Source organism: Gymnoscopelus microlampas, assembly GCF_963454915.1.
Source record: "Gymnoscopelus microlampas genome assembly, chromosome: 8".
Classification (NCBI taxonomy): domain Eukaryota; kingdom Metazoa; phylum Chordata; class Actinopteri; order Myctophiformes; family Myctophidae; genus Gymnoscopelus; species Gymnoscopelus microlampas.
This window is the reverse complement of record NC_139945.1, coordinates 22,857,360-22,869,361: the sequence shown is the minus strand read 5'-3', so window position 1 is coordinate 22,869,361 and position 12,002 is coordinate 22,857,360. Positions and strand designations below refer to the sequence as shown.

Sequence of the window (12,002 nt, the reverse complement as noted above, 5' to 3'; positions counted from 1 at the left end):
AGTTTCCTCTAATAAAGTTTTGTTTTTATTCTGTTTCTGTAAAGCGACTTTGAGTACCTAGAAAAGCGCTATAAAAATTGTATGTATTATTACCATCCATTGATCCATTGACCATCTGTTTTCCCTTCTAATGACCTATCTGCACACCACCTTACCACTTATGCCTAAAGCATTTTGCACTATTTAGATTTTTATTTTTAAATGGTTCAAATAGCCGATCTGCAAGCTCACAACGTGTTGGTGTAGATCGGCTATTTTCATTATTTTAAAATGTTTTTCAAAATAGTAAAAAAATGGCAACAAAGTTATCCCTACAAAGTTGTAGGGGTAAGGCGGCGTGCAAGATAGAGCCCCTTGTTTTCAGTTAGTATCCTTTGCTAAGTCCTGTGTATTCACATTGCCTTATATATTCTGTTCATTAATATGTTGTCCCTCCAAAATGTATAAACAAATAAACAAAAAATTAAATGAAAATGTTATTTAACTCAGTGGCTCTAAAAGTGGGTTCCAGGCGGAACCTTCAAGGTTCCTTGAGGGGGTTTCAAATGGACCCTTACAGGTCTTTAACTCTGAGAGTGTACAAATGGAACCAAATGGACCCGTTAAGGGTCCATTTGGTTCCATTTGTACACTCTCAGAGTCCTTGAAATTAAACAAATTTGAGAACCACTGGTTTTGGCCAATTCAGTTTCCACCTACGGTGTGCCACAAGGCTCTATTCAAGGCTCTATTCTCGGCTCAATATTATTCACACTCTTCCGGTGCATTCACACCAGCAGGCAGCAGCGGTGTTCCGCTTCCGCGTTCCAAGTAAGTGGAGAGGTTCTATCACGTCGGGTGGAAACCCGAAACTCCAAAACTGTTACTTTTCAGAATTCAAATTAAAAAATACTGTAGCAAAAGTTGCAGATCTACAAGCTCAAGCTCAAACACGTCGCGTTTCGAGCTTGGGGATCCGCTACTTTTGATGCTTTTTTGTGTGACTGTGCTGTAGTATGATCAAGTAGGGCGTTAACTTACAAAAAAACACAAAAAGTTAGAATATGGAGATAAGAGGTTATGGAGAGGAGCGACCAACCACCTCCTCCTAGATGGAGGAGGTGGGGGTGAGGATGAGGATGGAGGATGGAGAGAGGAGTTGGAGTATCGATGGAGGGGTAGAGGGAATGATAGAGGGAGGTATAGGGGGGGAGGTGGGTGCGGGGGGGAGGTGGGATGATGAATGTTGCAGGAGTTTTTAATAGAAAGACTAATACCGTAGCAGGGAAAATGTGACAGGGCAATTACACACACACACACACACACACACACACACACACACACACACACACACACACACACACACACACACACACACACACACACACACACACACACACACACACACACACACACACACACACACACACAGAGCAGTCGACCTCCATGCTAATTAATCTCCTGTAGACCCTGAAGTCTTCCTCCAAACGTCTCAACATGCAGCTCCTCTACCATGGAGAAGAGCTGCTACACTGCGTTCTACTGGGTTCCAATGTGTTTTACTGTGTTTTATTGTGTTTTACTGGCTTCTAATGTGTTTTACTGGCTTCTAGATGTGTTCCACTAGCTTCTAATGTGTTTCACTGGCTTCTAATGTGTTTCACTGGCTTCTAATGTGTTCTACTGGCTTCTAATGTGTTCTACTGGCTTCTAATGTGTTTCACTGGCTTCTAATGTGTTCTACTGGCTTCTAATGTGTTCTACTGGCTTCTAATGTGTTTCACTGGCTTCTAATGTGTTCTACTGGCTTCTAATGTGTTCTACTGGCTTCTAATGTGTTCCACTGGCTTCAAATGTGTTCCACTAGCTTCTCATGTGTTTTACTGGGTTCTCATGTTTTTTACTGGGTTCTAATGTGTTTTACTGGGTTCTAATGTGTTCTACTGGCTTCTAATGTGTTCTATTAGCTTCTAATGTGTTTCTAGCTTCTAATGTGTTCTACTAGCTTCTCATGTGTTTTACTGGGTTCTCATGTTTTTTACTGGGTTCTAATGTGTTTTACTGGGTTCTAATGTGTTTTACTGGGTTCTAATGTGTTCTACTAGATTCTAATGTGATTTACTGGGTTCTAATGTGTTTTACTGGGTTCTAACGTGTTTTACTGGGTTCTAATGTGTTCCATTGGGTTAAGGGTTCTATTGTGTTTTACTGGGTTCTAATGTGTTCCACTGGGTTCTAATGGCTTCAACTCAGTTCTACTGGGTTCTGATGTGTTCTAATGTGTTCCACTGGGTCCTAATGTGATTCCCACCATAGGGGGAGGGAGCACTTGTTTTGGGAGCACTTGTTTTGGTTCACTCAAGATCCTTACAACAAATGCAGTGCTTTTTATATCACTTGACAACAAGGACCACTGAGTGTCCGTGTGAGTCACTGCTTCTCTAATGTAGCTCACCAGGTAGCAGGCTACACGGTTCCTTCCCCCCCCCCCCCCCCCCCTGGTTAGTAGGCCTATGACTTCCAGGATAATTATCCTGGAGTTGTTGACGAATACAATCGAAGGAGTTCAGAGGTGGAATATACCATGGGAATAACTGAATGGAACTATTTATACAGGAGAGGGATTAGCGAAGCCACATTAACTGCTGGACAAGGGACACTAACCTGGTGTTGCAACAACAACACAGAGTGGCGACCAGCCGACCACACAACAAATGAACTTAATGGCGATTATTACCTTTGATGAGTAGATGTACATATTTCCATCATCAAATAACAGCGATATAAATACACAGAAGCAGTCAACGTGTTTGTATAAGAGTCTGTGCAGAGCTAGATCTTTGAAAAGGCAACCGGAACACTCGCCACAAAACACACCCGCCATCATTTTATCCGCGGACTGCTCACCCCCAGCGGTTCTTGTATTCTTGCATTCGTTTTATTGAGGATAAGATTAGGAATAAGGTTAGGGTAGGGCATAGTTTTACTGAGGTTATGTTTAGTTTTATTGAGGTTATGTTTAGGAATACCTGGTGGCGACCGTTCTGAGGTCGCCGGATTTGATCCGGGGCGAGCGTGTTTTGGGGCAAGCGTTCTTGTATTCCTTGAACAGGCCCAGGCCTCCAAAGGTCAGCCCCCACCCCCCTGGCTCTAGAAAATTGTACCAACTGATGAAAGCATTAATGTTTCTAGCTTATTTGATTTCTAAGGTCTCCTGAAATATCACAATTTTGAGATACTGTAGTAACATTGATTTCACAGAGCGTGTGTACGTATATAAGCAGCACACAATCATGTGTACTTCTTGCAGCTTGTCCTTGAGGTAAACAATCGGTTTGCTTGGGCACTGGTGATGAATACAGAGCATGTAGTGATCAATCTGCATTGGTACAGAGACATGCAGTAGTTGGGAAAAAAATGTGAAATGGTGTGTACTGTACATCCAACCTAAATGGGTTCAGCTGCAGGGTAAAACAAACAAACAAACAATTCCCCTCGCAATTTCATGGCAAGTGATGAGTGGCAATTAAGTCATTTTCATCTCCCAAGGCAGAATGTCTCAAGACAGATTCTGCTAACAGATGAATCTGTAGGTACCACTGCCCCTAAACATGTAGTGTTTAGGTTAGTAGGAATAAACACAGAAGGACCCGGGAGGAAGTGGACTAAGAAAGGAGAGGAGCCAAACCGAGTTCCTGTTTCTACACAAAAAAAGAAGGTGGTGCCCCCAGAGGCAATAACAAAGGAGAAAGGAGAAAATCCCCCTCCTTTTCCCCCTTTTTTTTAACCGGATGGGTTCCCAGATTGCCCAAGGCATAACCTTCTGAAGTTACTTCACAATGCGGAACCTCAATTAAGGTCAGAAAGAGAACATTTGAAGGCCATACCTGTGCCAGTGCAGGTGCTTTCCATGTTGGGGTTTTTGGCCACCAGGGTCCTCAGCTCTGGTATATCACAGCCAACCATTAGCAGAATGATGCCAGCAGTGTTGGCAGCTATCAAGTCCCTTTCCTCTGCCATATATCCAATTTGCGTACAATAATGCTTAGCAAACTAGAGCCGATTTTTTTACGAGATTGCTGGGTTCCCTAATTATGATTGATGAGTTTATACAAAAAGTATTCACGGAAATTGCTCCAGACTGTATGACGGAAGCATTTGAAAATTGTGGGAGGCAACAGTCTGGCTCGCGAGACTAGGGGTTCAGTGTCTTGCTCAAGGACACTTCAACACTGACCCAGGGGGAGCGTTCCAATTCCCAAGCGGACACTCTACGTCTTGAGCCTCTGTCCTGCTGTGTGTCAGTCAGGTGGATTAATGTACCACTGGGTGCAGTTCTGGTGCAGTTCTGCTCTCCCAGTGCCAATCAGTGATGTGGAACCACTACTGACCGCTAACAACCCCCCAGTCACACCTGTCACTCACCTGATTGGTCAGTGGACTGACTGACGGCGAGGCTGGTCCCGCCCACCAGCACGGACAGACACAGGACAATGATCCGGAGAGTCCTGGAGGGGGGGAGAGAGAGAGAGAGAGAGAGAGAGAGAGAGAGAGAGAGAGAGAGAGAGAGAGATGTAAATATGTTTTTCCTGATATTCCAAAAAGTGAAACACCTTAATTGTTCAAAAGTCGACAAATAGACAGTAGACAGAAAGACAGACAGACAGACACACAGACACACAGACAGTTACTGTAACAGAAAAACTGATTCTGAATCTTTATCAATTGAATACAGGAAATAGACTAGAGGCAGATAGAAAGAGATGGATAGAGGAGATAGATAGAGGAAGAGATAGATAGAGGAGATAGATGGAGGGAGAGAAATCATTATTGTCCATCCATCTCTAATCCAGTCATAACTCCAATATTCATTCTATCTGTATTGATTTCACACTTATTCATTGTGTGTGTGTGTGTGTGTGTGTGTGTGTGTGTGTGTGTGTGTGTGTGTGTGTGTGTGTGTGTGTGTGTGTGTGTGTGTGTGTGTGTGTGTGTGTGTGTGTGTGTGTGTGTGTAAATAAACAGCAGAGAACGTGGAATGGATGGACGTACAGTCAGAGATGAACAGGCAGACAGACAGACAGATGGCACAGATGGATGGTGTTTATGTAATATGGTAGAAAGAGAGAAAGATGGACGGATGTGAAGATGAGATGTAAGAAGAGAAGAAAAAGGATTGAGAGGAGAGGGGATAGGAGAGGGAGAGAAGAGAAGAGAAGAGAAGAGAAGAGAAGAGAAGAGAAGAGAAGAGAAGAGAAGAGAAGAGAAGAGAGAAGAACCTTTATTGTTGCTGTTGGGCATAAACCTTGTATCTCTATTTTAAATTGTATGTATTTTTGTAAATGAATGCCCTCCTTAAGCTACAGCTACAGTCTCACACAAAAATAAAATAAAATAGTTGATCTACAAGCTCACAACGCGTCGTATTGCGACGTGTTGTGTATGTCTGCTATTTTGGCAATTTGTTTTATTTGAATCCTGAAAAGCTACAGTTTTGGACATACTGTACAAGGTTTCCACCCGACAGCGACGATATCAAACTGATGGTTTAGTTTCACGGCTGAGAGAGACAGACAGACTCTGTGTGTGTGTGTGTGTGTGTGTGTGTGTGTGTGTGTGTGTGTGTGTGTGTGTGTGTGTGTGTGTGTGTGTGTGTGTGTGTGTGTGTGTGTGTGTGTGGGTGGGTGGGTGGGTGGGTGGGTGGGTGCGTGCGTGCGTGCGTGCGTGCGTGCGTGCGTGCGTGCGTGTGTGTGTTTGTTTTGTGGATCCCAGGTGGGGCATACAGTACAGAGCCTCAATAACAACATCAATCACATCGTTTTACAACCACAGCAAGCTGACACATGCACACACACACACACACACACACACACACACACACACAGTCACAGCTGGTGACTTCACGCTGCCGAACTGTGCCTGGCAAGCTGTCCCACCCCGCCCTCTGTGTGTGTGTGTGTGTGTGTGTGTGTGTGTGTGTGTGTGTGTGTGTGTGTGTGTGTGTGTGTGTGTGTGTGTGTGTGTGTGTGTGTGTGTGTGTGTGTGTGTGTGTGTGTGCGCGCGCTTGATTGGATGAAACTATCGTCCTATCTGCTTAGCTCAGCTCCATGCTGACAGGATCATGCAGTATGATAACCTACAGAACACCTCCTCTGTAGGCCAGTCACCATCATCAACATTTTTAGTTGAGATTAATTGTCGTACAAATATTAGCAATTTCCTAGTGTGTTTGTGGCATTGTTGTTGTGGCTCCAAGGCAAACTGTTTTACACTATATCTACTGGCTTGAACCCCACTGATGAGGCCACATTCTTTGGGGTCTGATGGGGTAAACAAAGTATTGACATGTTCCTACAGATGTCTCTAGTAAACACAGGGTGGTAAAATGACATTCCTGTCATTGACTGTTTAAATGCGATTTGTTGTTTTTTTGACAGGCTGTGCTGAATTGAACACAGAAGCGTGTTCCTGATCTGCTGCTGGGTGCTGATCGGGAACGTGCTTCCTTTTAAATTCTGCACAGGCTGTTTACTAGCAGCTCATCAACCTCCTTCTGACAGAGACTGTTAACTAGCAGCCAAGGTCACATCACAACATGATGCGTTGTGAGCTTGTAGATAGGTAATTTTCGCTATTTGTCATACAGCGAATTATATCGGGTTTAATCGGTTAAACTGTGTTTGAGGGGGGGCACCCGGTAACTGAGTGGTTAGGGTGCTGATGCCTGACAGCCAGTCCCCTGGTTCCATTCCTGTGCCAGGCGGACCATTTGCTGTGTGTCACCACTCCCTGATCTCTCTCCCTGTTCCCTGTCTATGTCCAACTGTGCTTATTAATAAAGGATCAGAAAAGCCCCCGAAAAGATACCTTTAAAAATGTGTTTGACAGTTTATGTACACGTGGCTAATGACAAGTTTTCCAAAGTATAAGGAGTCCGTGCCAATGCTGATCACTGCTGTGTGCACCACTGGCTTTAGTTTAAATGTATGCTATATTGCTGTCAATAGTTTATTGCTTATTTGCACACCAGACTGCAGTTGAAGTACAGCTTTCATTGATTTCTTTTCATTGTTGTTTTATATTGTTTTAAATTCAGGGACTGGCATCATAACTATGTTGTGTTGTTGTCTTGCCCAGCATGTTGTGTTGTTGTCTTGCTCAGCAGTACAATGGCAATAACGTTTCTTATCTATCTTCTTATTTTATCTTGGCTCTCTCTCTCTCTCTCTCTCTATCTCTCATAATATATCCAAACACTCACATAATATAGACTCCACAGCAACCATTCATTAATGCTGTCAGTGTCTACAGTACAATGCCAGAGAAAGAAAAGGAGAAAAGAAAGCTGTTTTGACAATTCAGGACCATGGACAGTGTCCATGGTCAATCAATTTAACACTGCACCTCATCACAACACGATGCAACTTCACCAGAGCATAACGTCAACTATAAAAATAATGCCTACATGCATTTTGCTAAAGGACTGTAAGGAATATAATAATAATACTTTAGACTGCCTCAGTGATCTTGACTTTATCAGAGCCCGGCCCAAATTATGGGGGTCATTATTTTGACTTTTTTGACGACCTCTGTATCTGTAATTATGTAGCTGAGGTGTCCTGGTTTCTAACCACTTTCAACCCGATATCCCTTTTTGGGTATGTAAAACATTTTCAACAGGTTTTAAAAAATGTCAAAGTGTTTGAAAAACAAGCTCACAATGCATCGTGATGTGACGCGAGCTTGTAGCATTTTTGATTTTTTTTTGATTGATTGATCTATAATGCTATAATGACAAGCCTAGCATGGGGATGCATAATTGCCGATGTCGAAGTCAAACTAATAGCCGGGTCAGCTGGGCTCTACTTAAAACCTTTATTCTGCTATCTGGGAACTGGGAACCCATCGACAATAAAAAGGATTTTTTTCCCCAGTGGTGCTCCTTTGTTTTCATTCCTAAGAAGTAAGAACAACAACTCTTGTAATGGGAGTTGCCGACAATTTCAGCTGCGGAACTCTGAATCTTGACAGATTACTACCATTCAAACTCAAACATCTCTGTTATGATCTCTCAGGATCTGGCGTTGCTGTCATGCAGTGTTTTTTCTATTGGAAATTCATCCAGGTAATTCAGTGTTTAGAATGAGATGATGCAAGCAAACAGTGGGAGACATTCAGAAGCAGTTTTGAAAAGACTCCCAAGAATAATGAAGTGAAAGGAAATAGTGTCAGGCTATTCAAAAAACTGTTAGTGTTACACCAAATTTGCGGACTATTATGTGTCTAATATTGTTATGCATTAAAACAGCACAATTCCCTGCATCAACGGACAAAAGTAAATCATTTGACACCTCAAGGAGAGCTGACTCAAAAAAACCTAAAGCCCTAAAGCACTGAATCCAAAAACCTGACTGCTTAAAGGTGTCCCACCACTTCTCTCTGATTTAATGTCTGTTGTGTTCTGTCAGCAGAACTGCTAAACTGGAAGGAGAGTTAATCTTTTTCCAAAATGAAACAAATAGGGCTGCAACCATTGACTATTTTCTTAGCAATTATTCTATCAATTACTTTTTTAATTGATCGAATAACTGAGAAGTGTGTTTAAAACAAAACAAAAATAGTCAACTAACCACTTTATTTTATTGTATACTTTGTCACACAACGGTGTCATCATTTGTTTTTACAACTTTTCACGTATAATGACAAGCCCAAAATAGGGATCGAATATAAATCAATTTTATTGAGTGCGAGAGAGAGAGAAAGCACCAGTGGAGCTGTTACATAGATTTATGCAGGCAACAGGGCAGACACAGGGGACCAATTCAATATTTTTACTGACTACTGGGAGAACAGAAATAGATAGAATCACAAAATAGGTCCATACGACTGCATTCCAGAGCCATGTCTTTGGTTTGTCGTCACCAAAGCTTGGGAACGTTCTGTCCAGTAACTTGATGAATCATTTGATTTTAACGGACACTCCCAGTTAAATATTAACCACTTCCAACCTGGCATCCCTAATTTTGGGCATGTATTTACAGACCAAAAACAAACAAGTCAAACCGAGTCAAACAAAATGTAATGCCTCAATTCTTTCAAGTGCTTGTCAGGGTGGGGGGGTCCCCAGATCAAATCTGATTATTTTAGGGGGTCACAGCCTGAAAGGTTTGGGAACCCTTGACCTAAGACAAGACTACGCCAGCTCAAGACGGAGTGAAACTACAGGTGAGATCAAGGCAAGACAGAGACCACCCAAAAGACGGACACACATACAGCTAGACTCGTCTAGAACCACGCCATAAAGATAGCTAAAATAGCCGATCTACACATTCATTCACATTGCAACACGTAGTAGAGTTTGCAGATTTTAAAACGTGGCTCTGCTAGCCGTCTATTTAGAGTATCTGTGTCTGTGTGTGTGTGTGTGTGTGTGTGTGTGTGTGTGTGTGTGTGTGTGTGTGTGTGTGTGTGTGTGTGTGTGTGTGTGTGTGTGTGTGTGTGTGTGTGTGTCCGGAGCTAATCTCACAAACTGCCTATGTATACTATCAGTAGGTCACCACAAAGGAGGTAAATGTAACTTTCCCGTTGTACATATAATGTTTGTATTTGTTGATGACATGTATTATTGTGTTAATTTGTATGCTATGTTGAGGAATTGAATACATAGGACCACAATGGAAACAAGTCACCAGGACTTCTCTAATGTCTTACTGTACCACTTGCTGTTTACATTTCTGACCAAGACAGTTGTATACTTATTTTTTACGCCATTTCCATGTGGATCCCAAGATCCACATGATTATTATTTTTTTGCCTATAATGGCGTGCCCAAAACAAGGACGGCAGGTTGAAAGTGGCTGATCATCATGCATCAAACAGCAGATGATCAGACTATAGCAGTGGTTCTCAAAGTGGGGTCCCCAGCATAATTAGTTAATACAGCATCATAATCATTTTAACCACTTTATCCATTTATATGTTGGCTATTCAAAAATAGCAGCAATATCTACAAGCTCACAGCTTGTACATCTGCTTGTACATCGTCTCTTCTGGATGTCCCTGTGGCACAAAACCTTTTCAGATGAGGGGGTCCGTGGGCTAATACATACAATTGTGGGATCCTTGTCATGAAAAGGTTTGAGAACCACTGGTCTACAGTGAATCAATCACTGGTATTAATCAGGTATCTATCAATCAGCAGGTTTTAATCTTTAGATCTCATTAGACATTCTGCTGCTCGTACGTTTTTCTCAAAGCGTCTCATTAGTGCTCAGAGCCGTCGATGAGCTCAGTCGATACAGAAGATCTGCTTTTTACTTTGTTTTAATGACTCCAAATTCCTACTGTAAACTCTAATAAGACGGTCCCATCGATCCCCCGGTCTGGGACACACAGCGACTAGCCACGGCTTAGACCTCACTCCCCAGAGAGAGAGAGAGAGAGAGAGAGAGAGAGAGAGAGAGAGAGAGAGAGAGAGAGAGAGAGAGAGAGAGAGAGAGAGAGAGAGAGTCTGTGGGTGGGTGTGTGAGACAGAGAAAGAGAGAGTGGGTGGGTGAGTGAGAGAGAGAGAGAAAGAGAGAGAAAGAGAGAGAGAGAGAGAGAGAGAGAGAGAGAGAGAGAGAGATGACACAGAGCGAGAGAGAATGGGTGAGTGAGATAGAGAGAGTGAGTGGGGTGGGTGGGTGAGAGAGAGAGATGACAGAGAGAGATAGAAAATGGTCATTTGTTTTAAAGGAAATCAAATTACACCAACGATCGATACGGCACTGCCTTTCTGCTGCCAAAAGTGTGTCAGTCTAAACGGAAACTCAGACAGACAGACAGACAGACAGACAGACAGACAGACAGACAGACAGACAGACAGACAGACAGACCATTAACAGTATCACCACTTATGAAACCTCATACATGTATGTCCAAAACTGTTACTTTTCAGGACTCAAATTTCAAAATGTCAAAAGTAGCAGATCTACAAGCTCAAAATGCACCGCTTCGTGCCGCGCTTTGAGCTTGTATATCTGCTACTATTGATATTTTTTGGTGTGACGCTGAAGTATGATCAAGTAGGGCGTTTACGAAAAAACACAAAAAGTTAGAATATGGAGAAGAGGTTTCTGCGGCCGACAGTAACAATATGATATTTGTGACCGATAGCCTCCTAGTGCACCAACACAATGCATTGTTTCTCATTAATACCCACATTAACCATGGCCTCACTATTCATAACTCATAATAGGTGAACATTAACAACAAACAGCCGATCTACAAGCTCACAACTCGTAGCGTTGAGATTTGAGGGAGAAAAGGGAAGGGGACCAAGTATATAGACTCCTGGGGGAATGTACAGTCTACAGGATAGCACACTATACTGTACATAACTACAGTACTGTACGTAATATGATGCATAATGCATTTTCATTCAGCATTATGAGGGCAGAGAAATGGTTTAGACTTTAGACGAAGCTAGATTAGATGAAGCTACACAAAGACCACATTTATCCCATGAAACACTGATATTGTGATGATGATATATAATAATAATAATAATAATAATAATAAAAATTACATAAATAAACAAATAAATGAACAAATAAATAAACAAATAAATAAATATTTGTGATTCGTAAGACAACTAATCCATGTTGTGATTTCTAATAGATTTAATTTCTAAGATCCTAAATGTGTTTGTCTCGAACTATAATGTTATTCTAAGTAGCTACATGTGTATTAAGCATGAAAGGCTGAACACAAGAAACAGCATGGTACAGATCATAGAGTATATGGTTGTTGTCGAGCAGAAACCTTGTATCTCCAAGTTTCAAATGTTTATGTTTTTTCATAAATTAACGCCCTATTTGATCATACTACAGCGTCACCCCAAAATACAGTGTTTTGAGCTTGTAGATCAGCTATTTTTTCATTTGAATCCTGGAAAGTAACAGTTTGGGGCATAGGAGGTTTCCACTTGACAGAGACGATATATGGGTACAGATGGAAAAATATACACAAAGAAACTAAACAGA

General features: G+C 42.0%; 1 protein-coding gene across 4 annotated transcripts in view; it reads right to left on the bottom strand.

Moving 5' to 3' along the window:
- Positions 1-12,002, bottom strand: part of LOC311050240 (interleukin-1 receptor accessory protein-like) — a 43,509-nt gene that overhangs the window by 29,142 nt on the left and 2,365 nt on the right. For all 4 annotated transcript variants that reach the window (XR_014601277.1, XM_084064238.1, XM_084064240.1 and 1 more), the window contains exon 3: positions 4,405-4,487. Coding sequence is in view for 3 of the 4 variants with exons in the window: in XM_084064238.1 (XP_083920364.1) it covers positions 4,405-4,487 (83 nt within the window). In the remaining variant the exon portion in view is untranslated. The remainder of the gene's footprint in view (positions 1-4,404; positions 4,488-12,002) is intronic.